General features: G+C 42.2%; 1 protein-coding gene across 1 annotated transcript; it reads right to left on the reverse strand.

Annotated features, from left to right (window-relative positions):
• Nucleotides 1–4,208: 4,208 nt before the first annotated feature.
• LOC139932277 (serine/threonine-protein kinase STK11-like) lies at nt 4,209–24,045 on the reverse strand. The gene is made up of 11 exons (XM_071925997.2): nt 23,963–24,045; nt 22,492–23,437; nt 22,225–22,308; nt 19,718–19,807; nt 19,459–19,591; nt 18,992–19,128; nt 18,495–18,622; nt 17,556–17,613; nt 13,256–13,467; nt 7,265–7,552; nt 4,209–4,955 (listed from the first exon to the last, which is right to left on the reverse strand). Exons 2-10 carry the CDS (start codon nt 22,770–22,772, stop codon nt 7,314–7,316), a joined length of 1,362 nt encoding a protein of 453 aa, XP_071782098.1. The 5' UTR covers nt 22,773–23,437; nt 23,963–24,045; the 3' UTR covers nt 4,209–4,955; nt 7,265–7,313.
• Between the last annotated feature and the right edge of the window lie 2,846 nt (nt 24,046–26,891).

The following is a 26,891-nucleotide window of genomic DNA, read 5'->3' on the forward strand; positions in this document are numbered from 1 at the left end:
AATCTATAGATCTGGACACAACAGTTACCTGCCAGTCCTGTGATCATGCATTACTGGGTAATGAGTGCTTTTATCACTATTCATGAGCTGAAATATTAGCTGTTCATCATAAATCTATTTGAGCTATATGAGGCATATTTTATCATGATATATTCCAGGAAATTACTTAAGTCCCTGACATTGTAAAAATGTGTGACTGAGGCTGAATTCCTACTGAATTGCAACCAACATATGGAATTGTTTACTCATAGTTGTTCAGACTGTATGGTTATAGATAGCAAAGGTACGGAAAATGTGTTCCTGTTTTCTCATAGAAACTGCTCTAATGAAACTGAAATATCCTTTAATTCTCGCCGTCACTGAATGTCTGGCTTTAGAGGTCATGATGTTTCTATTTAAAGATGTTTTCCTGAAGTTGTCACATAGCTGAAATTAATTTCAGCTACGTGATGACTGTTTTTTAATGTCATTTATTTTTTTATTTGTTTCATTCATTGTAATTCATTGTTTGCATTGCTTCCTTCTATTGACAATGGAAATTGACACAGTGTGGCAGGTTTAGAGCAGCTTTAGGTCCTTTCTGTGCCAAAAATTCATGTATATATAGTGGGATCTCAACAATGGTACAATAGGACTAGACAGATAGGTACTAGCACTCTGGTATGATGACTCTAGGTAGTTAATCAGAGTCACAGATATGATCTACGACTCAATAAGCTAGGACTCTTGGTACTCTGGGCATCACTGAAGGTGTCTGTATGACCTCTGTCTTAATAGACTCAGGTAGAGTCTTCTGTACAGGTTTACAGCCATGAGGTGGACAGTCGCATTAAAGCTGTTGAACAGGACTGATGCTGCCCTCGCAGACATTAGTGTTTATTGAATTTCTTTATAAGAAAGGCATGCTTTCTCGTGCATGGGGCTCACAAAACAGGCTTTATTTGTCCGCAGCTCACATTCTTTTTTTTTTTTCCTCTTCCTCTCCTCCTGAGAAAGTTGACAGTGCAGTACATGTCTCCCTCGGGGGCTAAGGACTGCACTTCCTGCCAGCTTACAAAACCAGAATGAACAAAGATGTTATTTGTAGCAAATTCCACTTTATTTTTTTCTCCTCTGGCTTCCTCTGCACAATTAAAGAAAACCAGTGCTGCCATTCAAATGAAACCACATTAGCAGATTATGTCTTGTGGGCAAAGAATGCAAGGAATGGCAAGCCTGTTGAAGAATTATGTTGAAAACCCATTTCTGCTGTTAGCTGGAGGTGAGGCTACTAGTGGCAGGAAGAAGTGGAGCTCTGCCTTCACATCCTCAGCGGTGTACAGCGGCAGAAGCGGGCTCAGTGTGACCCAGTTTTGCTCATAAATTCCCATTCTCAGAGGGGTTGTTAGGCTCTCCCTCTCTCCCACGTGCAGCGAGAGGAACCACTGCAGAAGATGGTGTTGAATATTAATCAAAACAGGAGGGAAGTCCTCCTTTCATCCCCTGTCTCCATTCCCTCACTCCTGGAGGCCATTACAGTGCAGCACAGTGAAAGGACTGAATAGAAAAGCAGGGGAAAATAGCTATTATTCCCCTCTCTCTTTGTTTGGGTGTGATGATGGTGCTCCTTTCCAGCCCGGCCAGATTAGATCTCTCTCCCCTGCGTGGCAGGAGTCTCCTCTTGTTGCTAAGTGGACTCGGAGGCAGAAGCTATGTTCCTCATTAGGAGAACAATGACTGAGATGAAAGGAGGTGAAGAGAGGTGAACTCGAATGGGTCTGAGGAGTGGAGAGGATAGTGATTTTTTGTGCTCTTGCTCCTTTCTCTTTCACATTGGCCCCCCACACACATTCAGAGCATGAGCCATTATGTCACCATGGAGAACACAATGTGCTCTCACTAATCGGCACAATTTTGTGCAATCAAACAACCTTCTTTTTTATGAGGGTGTTCCTCAACATGAAGGATATACAATATCCTTAATCCCCTTTAAGATTAAAAAAAAAAAATCCTGGATGCTTCCTCAGCGTTAATAATTACTCAGACCGTTCTGACAGTTGTGGAGAAAGAGGAAGACAGCTTAATTTTCTGCAGATCAACAGCCAAAATGCCTGAGAGGTGACTCAGAACAACATAATGAAAGTACAGCGACCACGATAATTCAAAGAAAACGACCAAGAGGATGAATACAAATTAGTACATTTGTACAAATATAAACCTTTATTGTGTATACAAGCACAATGTGGAGCTAGACTTCATCCGTGTCCTTCATTAGGTTTAGACAGACGCTGTATAACTGGGGACACTGTGGTAAACAATGTTTGTATACTAACCAGTAGCCTGTCAAAAATATTGATGCATAACTGTGCATAGGTCTGCATGAGAGTTAACATTTTAGTACAAATCTTCATGTTTTCTCAGACTTACACTATGAAACTATCAATTCCATGGTTAATGCTCATTTGTTTGAGGCAGAAGTTAAAGCGTTGGTATGACTAGAGATTTTGTATTTTATGGAATCTACTTTTGTTTAAGAGTCATGCTAGGATGCTGTAATTGATGAGATTTTGTGAGATTTATTTAGATGAAAGTAAAAAAAAAAATCAATCTATTTCTGTATTCCTTGCTTGTTAGTTAACTGCTTAATTTCTCTAAGAAAAAAATAAGAGCTTTCTAAACAACTTTGCTTTTGTTGACCCTGATCTATTGAGCCTTGAGGGACCAAATCATACAAAGCGTTATTTTATGGTTGTTTTCCAATCAGTGAATAAATGAATGAAGCATAAATGGTTCTACCTTGCCTTATTTCAAGCATCTGGTTGTTAATCAAAGCGTGGGAATGCATCGCAGGTAAGGTTCTCTCTGACGAATCTCATTTCATTTTTCTCTGTGGCTTAGGCTAAGCATCCGCTTATCGATTTCTTTCCTCTCCTTATCACCTTTTCCAAATTAATTGGAGAGAAGAGACACATCCAACCTGTGATCTACAAGGGGAACATCTCAAAAGTCTGCCTTCCTCTCCTCACCTCCAAATCTGGCCCCCTAGTCTACGTATTAAACTGAAAGGCCTATGAGCAAATACAGAAAACGCAACAGATGAAATGCAGACATCTGACACTGCTTGATCCTGCCAGATGCTGACAGTTTGACACTGGAGTGGTTTAGATATTTATCACAGTGGGAGGCACATAAATTAATCACGACTGTTGGAATTAGGAATCTAAATGGGTTGGCAGACAGAGTAAAGAAGGGCGGCAGCTGCAGAATCGCCCTACTTTGGTCTAATGGTAAAAACCTGATGCAATATGCCAGTTTTACTATTCAATAGTATTAAAGATGTAAAGGTTTGAAATGTATCTGAATATATCTGCAACTACTTGAACTGATTCTAGTGTAATATTAGCCTTTCCTGATACTCAAAAGCCTCAAAGGTGGACACAACTTGCAAGATGAAACAAATCAAGCAGTCCTTATGTTGTTTTTTTTAATGCATTCAAAATGTATTCAACTTCCACTTTGCCCCGGTCGTAAGACAGAAATTCAATTTAGCTATATAATCAACAAGATGTAATAACTAATGAATGGTGTAGTGACTAATGGTACGAACTGATGGTGGTAGTGTATTCTGTGTATGAATGGATGGACTAGAGAGCTCTCTCCCCTCCTTTTCCTCTTTTAGAGGGCCGCATGTAAAAGAGAACTCCTTTGTTCCAATCTGAAGAACACCGCCCATCCGCCTCCGCTCCAGCAGGATCTGATGGACCCAGATCAATACAGAGCCTGACTCTGTCTGTACAGGAACAGGCTTGTCACAGAAGAAGCCACAGATCACCTTATCAAAGTCTGGGGTACCGGCAACCCAGCAATCAGAATAATATATCAAAGTCAAGGTGAAGCAAACTGCAGAGTATGATGAGCTGGAGGAGACTGCAGGGAGGAGAGCAGCAGAACGCCTGGGACTGCTGCTCTCCACGCAAAAAGGAAACTCAAGAGCACACAGTAGTAGTACATGGATATTTAACGTTCAGTTCAAAATAGCCGATCAAATTTATGAAGAAAAATATTTAGTGTTAGTGCCCGATACTGTACGCCACTTTATCTTATCGCACTGACAGGCTCAGTGGTATTCTTCTATCCAATATACTGTAGTAATGACAAAAAAAGACTTAACTGTTGTCATATGTCAGTAATTACAACAATCAACAGAAATAAATGACACAAGGCACGCATACTGTGCTGTTGCTGGTTGGGAGTGCATTTTATATAAATAATCATTAAAAACATAATGTGGGGGGAAACAACCAGGCAAAACAACAATCAAGACAGAGGCTAATATAAACCCAAGCTCAGACATTCCACGACAGATACGGCTGTAGTCTGCGGTTCCCTTTCTCAATGTACATCATTTCATGCCATTTATTCATTTCAAAATATACAATCTGCGTAACTGCCAAGTATATTGCATTCATTGAAATACTCCAGTGTCAGTCCATTCAATTGATTCAACACACCTCACAATGTGCACTTTATACTGACTAACTGCAGGGTGAACAGTGTTGTAGTCTAAAACAAGCTACATTCATTCAGTGAGGAGCGAGGGGGAGGTGGATGTGGGCCTTTGGGGGAATCTGAAACTGAGCTTTTCGGAGAGGAGAGGAGAGCTAACACACAGTTTCAGACCGCCTCTCTTCCGTGTTTCTCCCGCTTGTTCCACTCTTGCATCATCTTCATCCTTACCATCATCACTATCCTCATTATCTGCCAGCCAATCGATTAGCTGGACACCCGAACAGTCAGCTAGTTATTGTGAAAGCAGCAAAGTTCCTCGAGGGGTTTTCCTTCAGTATGTGGGATAGTAGTGTAGTGCAGGTGCTGCCATCATCAGTGCAGTGCAGCAAAACCGGCTAAAATGTCCTTTGGGGCTTCATGATGTTCACATATCCAAGCCAAGAGTGAGTCACTGTCAAAACACCAACCTGCAGGTGAAAGCAAACACAGATAACATCCTTTATGTCACATTTACATATTGACATTTTGCAGACGTTCTTATCCACAGCCACTTACAAAGAGTGAGCAAGTACTGGGTCGGTGTTTCTCTCAAGGCCACTTTGATGGGACACATGGCTCCTGATGGACACATTGGCTATTGCGGGGATTGAACCTGTGACCTTATGGTTACAGGACAGTCCCGCTAACCAGTATTCCACCCTGCTGCCTCTGGGTTTCATATTAGCATTGGAATTGTTCATTTCCTTGATTTTTTATTCAGCAGGGGAAGGTTGCAGGGAGCAACAGACAAGCCACAAGAAACAGAAACACACACACACACACATGTTAGGAGTTTGCCTTTCTCCATATCAGTGAGACGCCTCGGCTGTCAAGGTGTGGAGTTTGCTGCGGTTACTTAAAATGCCTCCACTTAGGAGACACGTACCCTATCCAGGCTACTCCATTCACCGCCAGACTGTTAGTCATCCTCTGTCTGGAACCATGAATAGGGATGGCGATGGTGTTCCCTGCTTCGTGCCTCAGCTTCACACACATACACCCACACACACACCCACACGTTTAGGGTGCAACTCACACACGTGAAGGAACACGTATTTACCTCCACAGCCCCGCTCCACTCCCCTCCCCTCCCCTCCCCTAACTCTCCGGCTCTCCTTCAAACATGAGCTGACTGTCTGAGAGATGCTCAGTATTCAGGGATGCTTCTGAGATGAAGGGGAGAAGGAAGACCCCCCCTCCCTCCCACCACCACCACCACCACCTCCATCTCTTTTCCCCCTCCACCCACGCATTCCCCTCCTCCCTCTCTCCAGATTGCCTTTTAACAGAGCAGCTCCAGGCACCGTTAGAATGTGTGGGAGATGCCGATGACTCACTCGGTTCCTCTCTGCTCACTATTAGACGGCTATTCCATTTCTCACCTATTATATGTGGCTAAATCAATGTGATGGCACAAGCCGATAAGTGTGAAATGATGTAGGATCATCAGTCAGAGCTCCACTCTGTGCTAGATCGGCAGTGCAAAGTTGTAAAACTAAAACGGGTTGTGATGCTAGGGTTTTGTGAATGTTACAGCTCGGTGAACAGATTCTGTAAAGGGAATTCATAATATTTAGTTGAGGCTGCTGGTCTATTTTTGGTGCACAAAATGACAGCAAAAGCCGGTTCAATTTCATCCAAAGAACAATTGCAATAACATCAACAGCCTCTCTTATTAGACATGCAGCTTCTGTCTGCGTGTGCTGGCTGGATATAAAACGGGGACAGCCAGACAACATGATATGATCTTTCATTCTCCTTCAAAACAGATGAGGGGCAGGGAGAGACTGTTGCTTGTGCTGGTGAATGAGTCATACAGAGAATAAGAGGAACAGAAAGAAAGCGAGATGGAGAGACGGGCGGAAAGGAAGAGACACCAAGAGCAAGACAGTGAGACAGACGCAGACAGGAGAGAGGGAGAGATTTTTTTTTTTACCATACATTGAACCACAGAGAGACACAGAGCCAACATGAATGGGCTGGTGCCACAGAGGGACTCGGTAACAAAGAAAAAATGACAGAAAAGACAGAAGCGAGAGACACAGAAAGAGAGGGAGCAGGAGAAAACCCTAGAAAGCTGATTATGCAGCATCTTCTTCCCACGCAGCCTGCCCACGCTCCCTCTCTCCTCCTCCTCTTCCTCCTCCTCTCCCTGTGCAGGATTCCGCTCCATCCCCTCTCCATCGCCGCCTCACACTCCCTCCCCTCCCCTCCCCTCCCTTCCTCAGCTGCGTCATCCGGCTCTTCACTTTGTGCGCCCCCACCCTCCTCCTCCCACCTCCCTGGGGACCGAGCAGAACTCTCCACTGCTTGGCTTTGTAATTACATGCAGACTGAAGCTTTTGGGTCTAGCTGTTATAGTGGCTACCCTACATCAAGGACAAAAAAGGCATGCACACACAAACATGCACACACACACACACTTGATTCTACGCACAAGAAACTCATAATTTATTTATCAACTAGCTTGTGAAATTCCTTTAATTGTAGTTGTTTCATTAGAGCTTAGTGAAAGATCTCTCCACAATCTCTCTATTGTCTCATCCCTACCAGGCTTTCCACTATCTGAGTGCATGAGTGACTACAGGACTTCATTTTCAATGGAAGATAGCCCTACCTTCATGTTATGTTCGTTTAAGCGCAGGTTGATGACAAAATCAGTGTTATGATGTACAGTATACAAGGATGTATATGTGTATGTCTGCTGTTGTGCATGTGTGTTTGGGGGTTTCCTCACCTGTCCAGTGTGTGTGCTCTGAGGTGTGGGAGTGAGGTGGGGTGTGGTGTCACTGCTGCTTGCAGCCAGAGAGCCTGCGAATGCGGCTGTAGGTGGAAACTCCTTTGCGGGACGGGTTGGACGAGGAGCTGGAGAGGCGCTCGGACCTCTGCCTGGTCCTGCAGGCAGAGAGGTTCTCCATCTCGCTCTCCCCGTCCGTCCCGTTCACACACAGGCTCCTGAGCGCCAGGCCTGCGCTCAGACGACCCTGGTGACCGTTCGGCTCCAGTCCGTCGTCCTGCAGCCGGCCTGGGGAGACACAGTACAGACGTGGGTCAGTGCTGAGGTAAATTAAAGGCCAGAGTGACTCACCGTATCTTGAGACATCCAATCCAGACCATCAACACTGATGTCAACGCTACCAGAGCGACGTGACCAGAGGGTTATGACCCCATTTATCTCCTCATCAAAACATCAATACTTATCAAAGTCAGGCAGGGCCTTAGAAACTGAACTGTGATGAGCAAAGTTAGCCCAGTCCCTGCTGTCTATTGATGTACTGTAAGATGTACAGAGGAAGCTGGTTGATCAGGAATTACACCCAACTTACTTTTTTCTATCCCTACTCACATACTGCTAGTCATCAGGTCACACAGACCTGATAGAGGGAGGAGAGAAGATAGAAACTGAAGAAGAGAGGGTGAAGGAGGGCGGCTAAAGGAGAAAGAGGGAGGGAGAGAGCTGAGAGCAGCCTTGGGAAATTTTGTACATGGCTGTGAACTATTCTGAGACCCGACGTGTGTGCAATATATGCAAACAAACAGCAGTTGGTATCAATGGCAGCCTTTTTCATTTTTCCAGACCAGATCTTATCTTTCTGATTATGGCTGATGTGCCAAGGAGAATTTGTTTAACACCAAGATCCCAGTATAGGAACAGTTGCTACTCTCACAGTCATGTACCAATATAGCAACACTTTGAGTGGTCATGAAATCAAGCAGAAATTGGAACTTTTGCTTTAAACAGGCAATAGTGCAAGAAGCTATTTTCAGCTCCTACAAAGGGCTTATAGCACAATCCAAGAGTCTAACACGTTTTAAGCCAATTTACTTCTCAATCCATCATTAGAGGCTGGTTGCCAAATATAAAACCACATGAAAACCACAAGTCTATTGCCCTGATACAGGGTATTATCCAATGCACCTCATAGTACTTTTCTATACAGCTGAGCAAAATTGACTAACCCTATACCGTTGACAAAAGCTGGCATGAACAAATCAACAAGTCTTGGCAACAGGTGCAAAGGAGAAGAATGCAAGTCAACAAAAATAGACAGCATCTATGCACTGTCAACTTTAACTATGAAAACCCTTTTACTGCATGCATCCATCTGAGTCATGTGCCAATTAGGTGACAATGTGGTGTTTGGTGATTCGAGTCTAAAATAAGAGAGTATCGCAGGCTAATGCTGAAGATGCAGCTGTAAACTTGCAGAGTCCAATTAAACTAAAACGGGAAACAATTTCCCATAATGGCAATCAAACGAATCTGCATTCTGCAAACTAAGCTACTTCAATCAGAGCTAACAAGTGTTCTTGGAATGAAGCAAATGAGTGTAAGGTATCCCCTTTCCTCCTTTTGCCTCCCCCATCTCTTCTCACCCCCCCCGCCGCCTCCTTCACAGTGTGCCTTCAGCTGTGGGTTTACTGATTAGCCTGATCCATAAATAAGTAATCAAAGCAAGAACAGCAGCATTCCGCTCGCCCTTATTATCAGCCTCGCCTATCACTCATACACGTCACACATTCACATCCATTCACATCCATTCACACACACACACACTTAATGACTCCCCCTTTTTCTTTGATCCCCCTTTATTCCTCCTTCACGTTTTTGCCTAATTGGGGATAACCTTGAATGAATGAGAAACAGGACTTGTGCCAGTGTCTCTCCTGCTCTGATAATAGTGGGCAAAAAAAAGAACACACAGTTGAAATAATATAATGATTTAGGGGGATGGAAACAGGGGGAGAGTGAGGTGAAAGGGTGGGAAGGCAGGGAGACAGTGAGATGGAAAAAGGGAGAGAGGGAAACATACAGTCAGTGTGAGTGTGACTAAACTGACTGCAGCAGAATGACTCACCCAGTTGCTATGGCAACTTAAAGACTCGCTCTCCTCTAATCGGCAATTTCGACTGCTAGTGGAGCGACTGCTAACGGGGAGAAAACGTACGTTTCCGGAAATCACTGAAGGAAGGGTTGCAGAGGCCGCTGTATGGGCACGCACACTGAGCATGTGAAAGGCTCTGTCATAAAGCGAGGGCATTACCACAAAAAAAAGAAAAAAGAAAAAGCAAACCTAAAACCATACCTCTCTCTCTGTCTCAGCACTGCAGTATAAAACCCAATGGCTTCTTCTCCACTGTAGTGGGCTGCACTGTAGCTCTGTGTGGGTGTGAAGCTCTAATGCCCTTGATAAGTAACAGCCATGTAGGTTATAAAGTCTGGACTTACAACACAAAACTAAGACCCCTTTCAATTCATTCAGCGGAAATGACTAATCCTGTTATTTCTATGATCTTAGACAGTTAAGTAAAGGTTTGTGTCCATCAATATATATTATTTTTACTTTTTTCTCAAAGCAACAGAACTAAAATTCCGGTCCAACATACTTAACCTACAATTAATTGACAATAAAAAAAGAATGAGGCCATTCCCCACCCCACGTACTACCAGGCCAGAGGTGGGGGAGACACAGAGAGAAAGGGAGAGAAGAATGATGGTCCTCATGTTTTCCTGATTTAATTGGGTCCTATGTGGACACAGTCGCAGTTCAGGGCAGCTCATTAAACTCTGCTGTGGAAAAATAAATGTTCCAATTCAAAGACTAACATAATAAAACATGATAGGCTCATAAATAAATAGACATAATTTCCCCTGTGACCCCAAGGACAGATCTGACTTAAATCAAAAGGGATGTACGTCTCAATCAGACAAATGTGTAATAAGGCGGAATAAAAAGCCTGCGAGCATTAGGACCAGTTGAACTGCGAGTCGGTGATTGAGGAGGGTTGATTGTGAATGGCTTCACAGTGGCTATTACACTGTAACCAGCCCTTGTGCCACTTCCTCTGACTCACCAAGTAGTCACCGCAATAACAGGAAGAAGATGGAAAAAAGTTTTGTAAGAATGACAAAGGGCAAAAGTGCTAGTTGACAAGTTGAAAAGGCAAGTTTAATAAGAAAATGGAAAAAAGGAAATGACTGGTTGCTCTATATTGTCAAGCTGGGATCAAAAATGTATCGGGTGCTCTTGGAAAACGGGGAAAAAGTGTGCTACAAACCAAAGGACAATCCAGGCACTCCAAATATAGAAATATAGAAATTTTAATGATTTAGCCACTACAATAAAGGCTTTTTAAGATTTTTTTCTTCCTCGTGATTATATTTCTATATTTGGAGTGCCTGGATTGTCCTTTGGTTTTTAATAAGAAAATGTTTAAGTTACTGGAGAAGAGCTCAATGCAGGTGTTGCTGTACTCAGATCTCAAAAGACTGAAAGACATTTTGTACCTAAAACTGAATCTAGACCTCAAATAGAACTGGTACATTGCAACAATAACGTGCAAGTTATGTTGTTGAATCAATAAGCTCATGCAAACTACGCAAACGATTGCAATAATATCTGCAGTCTTGGGCAATGGTTTTATCGCAAAAGATTGAAATAAAATCTGCATCTAGCGCAATACAAAACTGTGTGTGTGTGTGTGTATGTGTGACCATGCACTTAACAGACACGCTTCGATTCCCTCTTTATTCAGCCATGTGCGTCTATGTGTGTGTGTGTGTGTGTGCATGCGTGTGCGTGTGTTGGCTAGCCAGAGGGCTGACACCGGCAGCATGTTGCAATTAGCCAAAACAGAGACAATGACATATTGAGCGCTGCTAGCACCTTCTGTTAGTCAGCCTGCAAATCCCTCTTCAGGCCAAGGCTGCTGACACAACTATCATAGCGTCCCATAGAGCATTACAGGCTATTTAATGATCAAGCAGGTCACACTGGAGACTGCAATAAGAAAAAGAGCGTTTAGAAAATTGTTACAGGATTCCCCTGATCATTGATTTTAACACTAAAACAATTGCGAAGTAACTCAACAAAGTGCTAACATTGTGCATTGTCATCTAACTTTAGTTTTTGGAGTATTAAATAAACAGAAGAATGGTTTTGGACCACATAATGGTACCTACACTAACAGGCGATAGACGTACAAGATCTTTTTAATATCGATACATAGAATCTATATAGAAATGTTGGGTTATGCCGACAACTAGGAAATTTGGACCTAAAAGATTGTTAAGCTCAGTGTCATGACAGTGAAAGGCAGTCGGCAAACACCAGCCTGAGATTTGCCATCATCTCATACAACAAGTCAGCCATTCAGTTAGTGCAATGTGTGAGGTTATTGTCCGGTTCATCATCAGAAGCAGTACCAAAGACCAGGCAGACTCACGCAATCCTTCACACACAAATCTGATACTCTCTAGTGTCATCTGTGTGTACCACTCACACACACACACACACACACACACACACACACACACGCACACACACACACACACACAGGAGGGCAGACAAACATGCACAAAAAAATGATATGCATAAAACTTCTAAGGAGAATGCTTTCTCACAGACCAAAGACATTTATGCACCAAAAAATTTAAGCTTAAAACCTCAAATACAAAGAGCAGCTTCATGTTTTTCTGTGTCTCCAGTGTGGCCTGGGACCTGTGGCCTGTAGCCTTCTCTCCCCCTGGAGAGGTAAGACTTGTGTTTGGTGTTTGGCCACCAGCCACATCAGATCAGACAGAAAACTACTGTAGTAAGGAACCAGCCTGAGACAGACAGACATGGGGAAGCCCACCAACTATTCTAAATGGACCGGCTCATCAGTCCCAGACTATGATCTAGCCTGCCATTGCCCCCTCTGCTTCCCAACCCTGACATGACAGAATGCCTAATCACACGGGAGAAGTCAGCCATTTCCCCTAAGGAGCTCCTCTCTGGGTCTGTGACAAGGACAAAGGTGGTTGGCTGTGAGGAAAGGAAGGTGGAGAGAGGTAGAGGGAGGGAAAGGAGGGAGAGATGGAAGTGGAGAGTAATGAAAATGGGAGGAAAAGTAAAGGCAAAGTGAATGAAAGGCCAATGGGATTGTGGAGGTGTAGATGCTGTGTATATGACAGCAGCATGAAAGAGAGGGATGAAAAGGGGAGGGGAGGCGCATAGAGCGAGACTTAATTTGCTGTATTTCTCCCTGAAAAATGTTTGGCAACAAACAGCATGTCTAGACAGCATTCAGTAAAAAAAATAAGGTCACAATATGTAACAGTCCTCTTGATGTTATGTTAATATTTAATATATCCTATTTCCTTGTGAATTGCTCTTCTTAGCCCCGAATACCCTCTCTATACCCATATTTTATCTGTTTTAGATATTCTGATTGATGTAGAGCAAACTACCACATCCCTATCTGCTTCAGGGCTCAAAACTACGACAAACTGTACAGCTAATTATTTTGCTAAACATACTACCAGAATGTTATTACCAAAACGCATGTGAATACACCAAGATTAATCTTTTTTGAAGATTTGCTTTTCCTTGCGGCTATGGTGAAAAACAGAAAGAAAAACAGGAGAGGAGCAGACTCATGCAATAAGAAAGAAATACATTGGACCTCTTTTATAATGAGATTTTATGCACAAATGTTAAAGTTGTGCTTTATGAAAAGTAGATCTTGAAAATCAGCAGGTTTCATTTCTTATATCAAAAACTAACAAACTGGTATTATCTAACTAATAAACTGGTAATAAACTGGTTAATCATTTGCCATTTTTATTTCTCATATTTTTTATCATATGGAATCAAGGATAATTTCAAAGAGTATTTCCATAACTGTGGTCCATTGTCCTTCAGCACCTCCTCTGCCCACTGCTCTCTGGATAGTTCACACTAACCTGTGGGTGTGAAGTCCTGAGGGTACATGACATCATTCTCCCCGTAGAAGAGCTCATCTTCCTCCTCCTCTTCCTCCTCCTCCTCCTCCCCGTAGCCGTGCAGGTGCTCCAGGTAGGGCACCACTGTCATGCTGCGCCAGGGGTCCCTGCGGTCGGCGCTGGGTGGCATGGGCACAGGGGGCTCCGTGGCTGGGTGCCTCTTCCTCACCCAGCTGAAAGACAGCGAGCACCCAGATGAAGGCAGGGAGCAGGCAGAAAACCTTAGTCTGATAATTCAATCATGCTTCATAAAGTGTTTGATCACATTCAATTTTCATCTAATATTTCATCAAGCAGTTCTATCCTAAGTATTATCCTAAGACAATATTATTAAAGGATTATTCCAGTTATTTTCAACCTGGACCTTATTTTTCCAGTTTTTCACCAACCGAAATTATATTTGAAGTTTTAATAAACAGCAACTCAGTTGCAGGTACAAAGAGAATGTGTCAGCCCCCTGGCAGCTTGTTAGCAGAGGAGAAACAAACTCACAGATCTACAACTGACACACTGCGAAGTATGGGACAAGCATGTGTATGAGTGTGTGTGTGTGTGTTGTGTGCGCTCTGTGACAGAAACCCAGGGTCATGACTAGTGTCATCTCATCACACAGTGTGCCCTTTCTCTTTCACACATTTGATTTAGTCCACTCATGACACTGCCTGATACACACACACACACACACACACACACACACACACACACACACACACATATAAGAAGTGAAGCTGGTCTTAATTAGGGGCTGGTGGAAAACACCTGGCAACCCTTCAGATTTACCCTCCCCACTATTACGAAAACTGAGTTTGTTATTTATGAATTTCAAAGTACATTTCAAAGTCAGAATAATGTTAGAACTTTAGCTCTACCTCTGTCCACTGAATCAAATAAATGACACTCAAACTCAACTATCAGTCTCAAAATAATTCACTTGTGTAGAACATTGTCACTTTTCACCATGCATACCTAAATATGACTTGATGAACAGTCAACCACCAATAATAGCTGCTCTGGGTTTTGATTTCACCCGCTCTCTACCAATATGAAAAAGTAAACAAATTATAAAGCAATGATTCGGAGGTTGACTGCTCATACAATCATACCAAGGTTTTGTACGGGTGTAAAAAGTAAATACTCATTTCAACAACTATAATCTACCTAAGCCAAACATAGACACATACTGCTTAATAATGAAAAATAAATAAATGACCAAGTAGCGTTTGAACATTGTGCCTTACCAAGCCGCCAATGGCCTTCAACAACAACATTAAAATGTCAGGGATTCGCACAAAGGAACAGGGAGAGTTTACAATAGATCTATTCACAATAGCTTCTATTCACTAACACCACTTTCACTGAAATACTCCATGTGTCCTCAGTAGGTGGCTTCCTCCTGGTAAGCTGATGGATATTTTAGGAGACCAAAATGTCCCATATGTCCTTCCCATTGCCAGAAATACTGAATAGAGCAGCCCACTACATGTAACAAGCAGCATCCTCTCTCTGTGAGAGCAGTGAGTAATGTTTGGAGATGGAGGGATGAGGAGACCTTGGCCTTTTGTTTCGTAACAACTCATGGAGCATCAGTGACGCCAGCTGAGCCACAGGGGCATGAGGGAGGTAGCCGTGAGTGAGTGTGTGTGTGTGTGTATGTGTGTGTTAGCAGCGTTTGCCGGTGTGTGTGTGTGGGGCCTTTTTTATAGCGTAATTGTGTGAAGTAGTTTGTGCGTATGCGTGGGCACAAGTGTGGAAGGTGTGAGCGTAGTGAAGTGTGTGATGCGTGGGAGGTGCGTGTACATGTGTGTGCTTATATGTAGGTGGGGGTGTACGTGCTGCTGGCCAGTATGGGGTTGCTTTGTACTGTTGTCACATGTACAGTCCATGTTTGTTTGCCTTATTAGTATTCCTCTTTATATTCCACTTAAACACAGATATCCGTCATTTCCAGAGTTTTTCTTCTTTTTCCCCGAGAACGAGAGCACTCCTACCCACTCCCATTCTCTTATTGAGTGTTGAACAGCTCTTCTCACTCTGCCACCTCCACCACTGCAGTTACATAAAAAAAGCATTAAAAAGGGGCAATTATCTGTAACTTAAAAAAAAAAAAAAAAAAAAAAAAAGTTCAGCTAGAATGAACAGAAAATGTTTGCTGCAGAGTAACTTTTTGGAGTTCGATCAGTCTGTACCTTGACCTTACATATCTCGACTAACAATTTCACTCAAATGAAAAATGTTCACTTTCTCATTTCCATAGAGGATGACCATCTCACTGTATCAGCCTACCAATAGCCCAATCCTTATGTGCTTACTTTGCTGCCATTCAAGAGTCCAGCTGAATATCAATTAAATTGGCATTCGGATAGCAATAGTAATCCTGCAAGACAAACTCCACCTTGAGAGGTGATGAACAGCACAGGAGCTGTTGCTGCTGGTCATTAAAATTGCATCAACCCCAGCATGGTGCCTCTACCTATTCTAAGTCGCCCTTAATGTTCATATTTACACTGAGCGAGGTAATTAATTCTAAAGACCCATCTGCCCTTTTGCTTGTTTAAATATTTATACAACAGTCAGTCTTTTTTCAGACGCCATTTATTCCTCATTCACGGTTGCCCATTCTGGCTGGGGCTGTATGGAAATAGCTAGCTAGATAGCTACCATATACGGCAGAGAGATTGATTTGATTCTCTTGACTAATTCATTGTTGTTGATGACTAGTGCCAGAGAGAAGAGAGGGGTAGGCAGTAGAAGCTCATAAATCAACTAGAATCGAACATTCATCAGTGAGTAAAAGAGGTAGGAGAAAGTAAAATAAGACGTAATGTAAAATCATGCCGGCAGTGGCAGGAACCAGTAATGGCATCAGCGTGTGCATACTCGCATAACCCGTTTTCATTTTTCACTGATTCATTTTCATACCCAATACAGTGAATTGAAGTGACGTGATTTCAAAGCCGTTCCATGGCACTCAATTGTGGAAGAGAGAATCACGACTTTCCCTCCTCTCTATTTTTCTTTGTTTCTTTATTTCTGAGAGCTTTCACATAACACCAGCACACAGATACACTTCAGTCATTTGTTGCCATGGTAACTGCTGCCAGCAGGAGCATCAGCCCTTGTGTAGTCAAGAGCCTTTAAAGGGCTAGCTGGGAGAGTGTGATTGGGAAGTTGGGAGAAATGGGATAGAGATGTTTTGTTTTAGTCTCACTAGTCCAGAAATGTGTGAATATCTCCTTTCAGTGTCTACACACTGAGGCTTTCACTCTCCTTTTGCATACCGACTGCAAACTGACAGCTGATGCTGCACTACAGCATCTGAAAATTGTTCAGAAAACATTCCTTGGGTTAACAGTGAAATATTTGTGCGTCCACATCTCTATCACCACGTGTTGTGTTACATCTGATGCCAGCATCACATTTAATGTGCTGAATACATTACAGTACTCTCAAATGGAAGCTAATTCATTTCAAATGAGAAAATCTGTTACCGATGCATCATTCCTTCGCAGATGTATTGCCCTGCGATGCAGGTTTTGCAGGTGTTGGAATTATTATTCTTATGCATTTATTATACACAGGAAAACTAAAATGAAATTTGTTCTTCCCCGTGTTTTAGTAGCTCTCTGTGAAGTGATGAAAGCTTTCATAAAGTGAATGAACGCTGTGATAAAAAGTATGTAAATACTACAGTTGATTAGCTCTAATTAGTTTAATCTTATTAAGTTTGAGTCATGGGATCCTGTACATAGTCTGCACATAGTCTGCAACATAAATACTTTATATACAGTAACATAAGTACTTTTGATGAAGACAGGTGATCTGACTGTAACTGGTTCTGTACTGTCTATGAATCTATTTCTACAAAACAGGCTTGGGCAAATATATGAGATGGTGATGAAAGGCTAAAAACAAACACGCTCTATTTCAACACAATGCAGGCTGCAGAAGAGCTGCTGAGTATGAAGGACAAAGAAAGAGGAAGGAGGACACATGCTATTAAACTATCACCAAAATAAGACAAATCAAAAAGCGCAAGGCTTAATGCAACAAATAAATCACACAAGTTGAGCTTGTTTTCACAAGCACATTGCACTAATTGTGTGCCTCACAGAAACACAGTGAACACTACTTAGGGTGTTGTTGTGTTTCCAGTTCATCTAAAATTTAATTTGCACTTCATTTTTGGAGCACTTTCTCTTCAGCTTGTATGAAGATAAGATGAATTGCTGCTTCAGAGGAAAACAGGAGCATGGTTACTTACTTATGCTGTCTGATGTGTTGTATTGAGAACCTCTTTGCAGGGTCATATTCAAGCATTCCTGGAACAAACAAAAGAAGGCCAGTGTTTTTGGTGTCATTTAAGGACAAGCTGCAGAGATGTTGTGTAAATCATGCCACATTTCTTAGAATTTGGTAAAATAACGGTCTACGCTATAATATTTTCCATTATAACAAATAGAGCAGTCTTCAGCAGTATTCAACAGACACATTTTATAAAGGATGCCATTACCTTTTTATAGTGGTTTTTGTAAAAGAACCATCTATGCTATTATATTTTCCATTATACCAGCAGTATGCTTGAGGAAAAAGAAAAAATTAGAAACCACTGGCTTGTATGTAATGGTGCAAATAGAAAAGAGTAGTGCAAAGTAAGTGAGGATGAAGCCTTCAGAAGAGCCAGACTGGTTCATAGGTCTTCTTTATATATACACATAGCTGGATTCTATTTACACCTGCCATTAAAATGCATCTCCAGTATACACACTGAAATCTGATTTCTCTTTCCCTCACCAAAATGCAGATCGCCATGCATGTCACTTCCTCTTGTAATATTTACATCCTATACACCTGAGCGCAAATGGCTTGTCTCACTTGTTCCTCTTCCATGAGTATCCATTTTTGACAAGTATGTGACTATCCGAGCTGTCTACCACCTGTGCTTCCTGGTTGGATCCGCATTAACATTCACATAGCTCTTATATGTGGATTGGAGACACATCATTTGCATTTACACTTTGTTGATAATGTAGCCAGATGCATCTCTGATCACCTCCAGGTGGTTTGGATGATCGGATCTTCAGTACATCTAGCGTGCATTTACGCTTGGATTTTATGCATTTTGGCGCCGATTACAATCCGATCAACCAGGACGCATGTTAATGGCAGGTGTAAAGGAGGTCCGAGAAAGAGAGAGTCCTACCTCTGAGCAGGTTTGACAGGAGTGGGCCACAGTCCTTGGGGATACTGTACTCTCCTTTTCCAATGTTCTCAAAGAGCTGGTAGATGTAATCACCTTCAAATGGGTACAAACTGGTTGTGATGTTGTATCTGAAACACAAAGCAGAGCATTGTCCAGTATAGATCCCTGTGATGCTCCAGCTTTACATCAACTCCCATCAGTTCCTCTTTACTTAATAGGATATACGATTTAGGCAACAGAAATAGCTAACAATCTTTCATCAATTTGTAAAATGCTATAATCTGGCAGACTTCAGTAAAATATCAACTGAAATCTCTCACTCCTGTGATCCTTCACACCTCATACAATTATAATATTTGGGGGGGAAAAATAAATGTAGCCATTCATTAAAACAAACAAACAATGGTGAAGCGAGGCATTTCTAAAGTATTGGGTCATTGGGATTCATGTTTTATTCTGAGGGTGTCATGACCCCAAGCTTTCAGATGTGGCCTTACAGTGTGACACCTGCTGACCAGATGTCCACCTTGAACCCTGAGAAGGTGTCCAGGCCGTTGGCAATCTCTGGCGGCTGGAATGCCGGAGAACCCTGGCTCGTCCGACACGTGTCGTCCTCCGCGAATGGCTCCAGAGCCTGAAGAGGAAAGAGGGTGTATACACCATGGGGGCCATGGTATAATCCTGATCAGAACACATCTGGAATTTACGTCAAATGCAAAATTGAGGAATTGAATTTTTCCAAACAATAAATGTTTAGTGTTGTTTTCACGGAGGTCTACTTTCATAAATATCACGTGAAGTAAGATCTAACAGGGAATAACAAAACAGACCTAAAGTTGAGAAAGTTCAATGCATAGAACCGAAGGCTCTCTGAAGTGGGAAGCCATTGAGCAAAATAAAGAAATAGGCTGAAAAACACTTCCAACACCAGAAATCAGTCAAGTCCAGCTCCTAACATACTGACTTCTGCAACACCCAGGTCAGAGATTTTGAGCGCTCCATCCGTGGTCAGCAGCAGATTCCCTGGTTTGATGTCTTTGTGAACGATGCCCTGGCTGTGCAAGTACTCCAAACCATCCAGCAGCTGGCAGAAATAACTGAAGATGAACAGAAATATGACATATCTTTGAACTGAGCAGCTGTTTAGGCCAAAACAAAGACTTACAGTGTTGTTATTATGGTAAAAGCAATTATTAATATGCAATTATAAAGTAATGAATTACCCATGGGCTTGATACACAGGAAACTTTTTCTCTGGGACACTGTCCAGCATTTCCTGCATCCCACACACACAATACTCCATCACCATATACGTAACACAGTCAAGGAAATTAGCAGTTAACATAATGCAATGAGCACACCAAAACCCTTGGTCGAGGCTGCTTCATCAGGTTCGTCCAAAACGTGCCATTCACATTGTTTTTACTTGCTAAAAGGGCTTTTTAAAAAGAGTTTTTAGTGTGAGACAAACCTAACCTTCTATGGATTATGCTTCTTCTATATTCTGCAGACACCTAGAAGAAGCCCAAGCTGTGCAGAGGTCACTTCACTTTCTACTATTTCAGCAGCAGTCATCATTTTAAGAGCCTTGAAAAAGCGAATGCATTATTTACATCTGAACACCATATGCCAATAATTTGACACAAATTACATCTGCTGTTCAATATGTTTCTGACTAAATTGTCTCATCAAATGAATGCACAAACGCCATCAGTTGAAAAGACACTTGAAAATACACTAGCCAATTGCAACTTTAGGTAGACTGTGCACTCAACATCTAGATCTTGATAGTCAACTGAGAGAAATGTGTCCAGAATAGCACAATCTCAAATGGAAACACAAACCAAAAGGTGCTTTTTATTTAGGTTTTACATCTGGAGAGATTAGAGATACAGGGCTAATAAAAATCTGTTATTCAAGTTGAATGAAAAACACTTTAGACCTTTTACAAGCCTTCATGAATGCAGAAGCATGAGGCTTCTAGAGGGGAGATGAACACCGGGGGTATTTCCAACCCACTGGGGAAGAGCAGAGAGATCCGGAGCAGTAAATAGGCAGGACTAATGGCAGTCACTCTGACACAGAGGGAGACCCTTAGTCACGACTACATCAGTGGCCTTCTCTCGTCACAAAGTGAGAGGGGAAGAAGAGGGCTCGAGCGAGCAGAAGGGGAGGGATGGGGCAGAGGGGAGGAGAGGGGAAGGAAGGCAGAGGGGAGGGGGAGCGCTGCTGTACGAGCAGCGGTGTGCGCTGACATTAAACAACCCCATTAATTAACCACTGGAAGGACTTCACATGACCAACACGAAACACACACAGGAAGGAAAGAAAGGAGGGAGGAAAGTTGCATATAGAGGGACAGAGGGGGAGATTCTATCCGGCCTCGTCACTTTTTCTGCCCTCATTGCCGGTTCAATCAGTAACACACATTAGGAGTAAATTGAGTGGATAGATGATGCAGCTGCTTTCAGCCGGGCTGGGGCAGGCAGAGCAATTACCACTGCTGAGCCCTGTTTAGCTGGCTGACGTACACACTAACACTGTGACTTCAGACAAGGCTGTGGGTGGACAGAACGGAGAGGGGGGGGGGGGGGCGTTCCTTTCTTCTTGACTGATTCAATATCTCTTATAGTGAGCAATAAAACAAGTGCTGTCTTTCAACCTGTGATCTGTGTTTTCAGCAGGTACAGCTCATATCCTCAACACCAAGTTCTGGACAGGCCTGTACCACACAGATACTAATATGCCATATGTGCCAGTAACCTTCAACTGTAAACTGAATGATGTAGTTCACACTATGGTTAAGCTACACAATACTGTCAATGAAGGAGAATCAGCTGGGTATCACACAAGCATGAGGAAATAATACCGTACAACACAATGATACAAACAGTAAATTATGAAGAAAAAGCAGGCTAAACATGTCAGTCCGAACCGAATCTGACAACGCTAGTGACTCAGCAACTAAAACAAAAGATAATGCAACTCATCCTCAAAGTCTAACAGTCATGTCATCTCTGCTTTCTCACTGGTTGAGCAACTCATAATCACTGGTTCTGAAATGTCAACTGGCGTTCCTGAGGGAAGATACTGAACATTATGACAGACATTGTTTATGTATCTAAGAGATGAGCAACGCTGGTAGCTGACCAGTACAAATGCAATTTGGTGCTTCGCTGATGTCCAAAAATAAAGGCTAATGACCGTTTTATGAAGTGATATCTGCAGACGTCTAAGGAAGCTGCAGAGAACATTATGAGAACACTGACTGGAGAAGGGGTGGAAGACTGAGAGAATTGCTTTTTGAAGAGACCATGATGCTGAGCTTTACTTTTTCCCCAAACAGGTGAAGGCGAGGGGCGCCCTCAGCTGATCATCGCCATGAATTACAACACTACAGCATGGGACTCCCAGCAGGTCACTGCAGTAAGCAGTAGTCCTGTTTTCATGTACAATACAAGATGTGTATGAATAGCACTGAAAGCTTAAGATATCCTCCAGTGGTAGAAATATGTCTTCCTTTAAGATAGTATGCTACACTTCACACTCTAGTCATTCTGCATTCACTGACAAATCATGATCAGGCCGAGTTACTTAAACCAAATGCATCACAGCACATAACAGCACAGCCCTAAGATTTGTGATAGGTAGAATTTAAAGCATGGTCAGTACAATGTTAGATGTCAAAATCAATCTTAACATGTTTGTGCATAACTTATCAAAAGGATATATCTTCTGCTTCTCCTCATTATACAACACATCCACCAGCTGAATTACATTTTTGTGCCGCAATCTTTGTAGCAGCTGGATCTCCCTGGAAAACAACAGAGACAAGAAAAGTATTACACTTAAGTCATTATTTACAGATGAGAATTAAATGTAAAACAGCCATGTCGAAAAAGGGCCAATATTCAATGCTGTAAAGACAAGTGCATGGTTTAGTAGATAATTTAAGCATAGCAGCACATGACAACAGGATGATTACGATCTAACATACTTTTTGACATTTGCCTCTCCATTAGGGATCCGTCTGAGCTTCTTTTTCTTGAGAATCTTGACAGCTCTCCTGCACAGCGTTTCAGAGTCGAGCATCTCTTTAACTTTGCCGTAGGATCCCTCGCCGAGCAGGTCTCCCATCAGGTACTTCCCTATCAGCTTGGCCCGCTTCCTTCGAGGCTGGTAGATGACTTCGGCAGAGTCGATTCTGTGGATGAAGCTGTCCATGCCCATTAGCTGGTTCTCCAGGTAGTCCACGTGCTGAAGATCCTCGGCACTCATCGCTGCACCTCCGCTGGTGCAGGGTTTCAGCAGGGATGCCACTCACAGGTGCCCGCTGTACAGTAAAAGCTGCTTCAACGATTGTAGTAGATTGTTCAATGTGAATAAATAGCAAGAAGTCTAGGTAGTACTAAATGCAAGCTGTAAATGCAGGCTAATGTAAAAGTAACGGAAATGTCAGTCAGATATTTATGCATGGAAAAATTATGAATCCCAATGCCCTCTATTTAGCCTACTGCCAGTTCTGTACTAAGTAAGAAAGATACTCAAAGCTTGAGTCCAACAAGGTATGGATGAGTGCCGTTACGATGGCTTAGAGTCGGGGTCTGATAAGAGTTTATGGTCTGGATTTGTGTGGGTGATCTCAGATAGTTCAAGTGCGGTTTGCTCATCTCAGCCATGTCCCTGTAAGATTGGGGATTCCCAGTCACATGATGTCTCCATTATTCTTCTTGAGATGTCCACTTTGGTGTACAACCAGAAGCTTATAGTCCTTAGCTTAGCAGTTTGTGAAGTACTTAGCAGATGGTAGTAAGCTGTTCCTCTGACTCATGCATTGTGTTAGGGAAAGGTGCCGCTTCACAGGCAACCTTAGATATCACTGACTGTTAACTTCCATGTAGCCCGACATCCCCTTTGCAGATCTCGACACCAGGCTCCTTGTTCTGTGGATGATCAGAGAGTTCAGGCTGTAATGCTAACACACCGTCCACACTGCCTCAACGCATGCTGGTTGAACTTAAAAACATACAGAAGTATACTCATTTGTTAAGCTATAGCTCTGGCTGAGCTTTAGTGCACAGAATCAATGAAAAAGTGTTAAGTTAACGTTAGCTGCTGCAAGCTATCGACCGTTGTATGTTCCGGTTGCCAGTGGCAACTTGACAGTTGGCCACCGGCCGGCAATGTGATGGTAATGAGCAGCTATCTGTACACTGAATTATGCAAGCTGCCAGACATTAGCTAGTTGGCCGGCTAATGTTAGCTACTCTATAAGTTAGCTAAGCAGTAATTAATAGCAGGGCTTGCTAGGTAGCTAACGTTAGCTACCTGGCTAACTTAAGTTAGCTATAGTTATTCCGACTGAATGCATGTCAACTCGGCATATGTGGACATATCACATTAAAATATGTAATGCAAAATTACAATTAAAGAGTAAATTTGACATTTTGTTCGCCAGTGTTACTTACAGATATAGCCAGAGAGGGAAACTACTGTCTAGCATCGGTACCTAGCTGTTGGAAACGCTTCCAACTTGTTTACATACGCCATGCTTCCGCCGCATGCAAATCTGAATAGACCGCAAGGCATTGTGGTATTGAGGATAATAGAGTACAAGCCTACAAGGTTGAATAAAACACTTGCCTTGTTTTAAGAATCAGCGGGTCTTTCCTGAAATAGAGGTTTGTCCATGGTTGTATTGACTAGAAGTTTGTTTCTTGCAGAGGCCCTGGATTTTTTGCAGAGTAGGATCCCCATATAACACATAGGCTACTCTTTAAAATCTGTTATATTGTTCAGGCTAAGCCATTAATAGACGACGAAAGTAATATAGAAATGAATTATAAAAACAAAACAAAACAGTACAATCCTCTTTTTCAGGATGTTATAACAGCATGTCAACTTCCACCACTAGATGGCAGTACTGTTTTTGTTTTCCATGTCCAGTTGCAGCTAAATGTATCACAGACCGAGCTACACACACCTGCCCTGTCAAAGAGATGCACTCCACTGTATTTCAGATTTGACACAGGCACCCATGGTTTCTTCAATTTCATGCTAACCCACAGAGTTCTCCCACTTGAAAGAGTCTAGTATTTCTCAAAGACGGGACACAGTAAGCTGTACCCTAATAAAGATCATACATAAGTGGGTACTCCAAATTCCCCACCATGCTGTATTCATTTGTATGGCTCGGCAGTGATGATCCAAACCATGTGAGGAGCTGAGTGGATCTGCAGAGAGCCAGTGAAGAGGCAGGCCACCCACAGCCACCGCTCACTTCTCTCTCTTCGTCTTTCCTCCCTTCCTGGGTCAGGCAGCATTCCTTCGGTGCCCTGGGGATCTCCGCTGCTCCGTACAGCAACAGCAGGCAACATCATTCACAAAGACTCAGATACAACAGCATATGCTACGTTCATTTCCCCCCAACGATCAAAGGGAGAACATAAAAACGGTGACAGACAGATGGGCAGACTGACATTACTTTGGCATTACTGCATATACCCCAGAGTGTGTGGAGGTGAATGAGTGCAGGAGGAGAAAATAGTAGTACTGATGTTAATGATGAAGGGCAGGCCTGTTTATTTTTTGATAGTCAAACACAGTGATAATGCAGATTAACTGGTCACCTCTAGTGAGTCATTTTTAGAGACATAAGACTGGATGATATATATATTCAAAAAATGTGTTGTTCCCACAAATCCCCTTGATAATCTCCAGACAAACCCTCTCCTGATGTAAATCCCTCTCCTCAGACAAACCCAAGAAATGTTTGTATGGAGCATGTGGGTCGTCAAAGAGACCACCGCACATGAAATACTATACACACTGTCCCTCTCAATACCGTATCCACAAATTGGTCCATAGTATGCAGCCTAATAACCTGACGTTGCTTTCTGATCTTGATGTTTTGGGTCTGTGTCTCTCACTTGGTGGGCCTCTCTTTCTGTGTTTGATCACTGACTGAAGATGATGAGGTAGATTCAACTGCTCTTGATAAGGTCCAATATGGCCTTGTTTATTGAACTGGAAAAAGCTTGCCTATTATTTTGCTCAAGGGCAGACCCCCCCCCCCGCTCCCGCTCCCACTTCTACCCTCATCTCTTGCTGTGAATACTTTTCTAACCACATCTATAGCATGAAACACCAGCGTGAACATATGAAACGAGATAGTCAATAGAATGGAAATGACAACAGTGAAGAGCTATATTGAGTTCATTTTCAGGCACTTTCAAAGTACAGACCAGGCAAGGAAGCATTTAGGAAGCATAGTATGACCACAAACCCTTTTAAAGTAACCTTCCCAAGCATTGAAATGTGCTAATTTTCCATAGAATGTATACTTATTTTTCATACTTGATACAAGCTGTGATAAATATTTTTACTGCACTTGAACAAAATTGTGAAAGTATGGTGTTTGCTTTTCCCTAGAATGTTCGATTCCATTATCTTGACTTTTACCTAAGTAAAGGATCTGAGTACTTCTTTCACCACTGTGGTACAATGTACCCAGTTCAGTAACAGTCATTTTTTTCATTATCCTTATCTTCTCCTATTACATTATTCAAAACTACACTATAATGTTTTGGAAAGGGCATCTGAACCTCCGAAAAGTTGAAAAATTCTATGTCATGTCTTCTTTAGGACTCAATAAAAACACAGAAAACTGGATTCCTGGAACACTGAAACTAGAAGATGAACATTTTTCTGTGGTGGTGCTACTCTTCCTCCACATTTACACTACAAAGAAGCACCATCTAGGCTTAATGTTGCTTCACTTTGCTTCAGAAGATTATCATTTGAAAATGTGAGATTAGAGATAAATTCAAAGCATATATTTTTGTTAAGTCATTTTCCCCTCAAAACCACATAGAGCATCTTAAAAGAGAAGGCAGAAAACTGTCATGATCAGAAAGAATGTGATTTGTAAGGCATAGAAATAGACTTTGGTTCTGCCACATAAGAGTGAAAGATGGCAGAAGACAGATCCTGATCAAATTTACAGATTTTTCAAATCTGTTTCACACAGCAGACATCCAGGACACACCAGACAAATCAGAAAAAGGGACAATATTTACTGACCTGGATTGCTTCTGACATTTTCACTTTCATGGAATAAGATATGCTCACAATATTTGTCCCAAATACTTATCAACAGTGTTATCAACATATTAAACAGCTAAACTTTCACTCATTTAGTTCAATAAACTGCAAAAATAAATTGTATATAAATAAATATGTGTTTCTGAATTCATAGAAGCACAACTGACTGTAAAAAAAAAGCTTCTCCATCTAAAACACAAATCTTTTCCAAGACTTAATTAGCCTTTAATTAATCTAATATGGTGTGAAAAATGTTTTGTGAGGTCATATAAGTGCCCAGCGTCTGGCGCTGGA

This window comes from Centroberyx gerrardi, chromosome 9 (genome assembly GCF_048128805.1).
Source record: "Centroberyx gerrardi isolate f3 chromosome 9, fCenGer3.hap1.cur.20231027, whole genome shotgun sequence".
Lineage (NCBI taxonomy): Eukaryota > Metazoa > Chordata > Actinopteri > Beryciformes > Berycidae > Centroberyx > Centroberyx gerrardi.

Bases quoted from the DNA above. Each gene is read 5' to 3' on its own strand.
- LOC139932277 (XM_071925997.2), bottom strand. From the start codon at position 22,772: ATGAGTGCCGAGGATCTTCAGCACGTGGACTACCTGGAGAACCAGCTA. The intron at 22,309-22,491 runs GTATGTTAGATC...GTTGTTTTCCAG, and splicing joins GGAGAGGCAAATGTCAAAAA to GGAGATCCAGCTGCTACAAA. The intron at 19,592-19,717 runs GTAATTCATTAC...GTTCATCTTCAG, and splicing joins CCTGTGTATCAAGCCCATGG to TTATTTCTGCCAGCTGCTGG.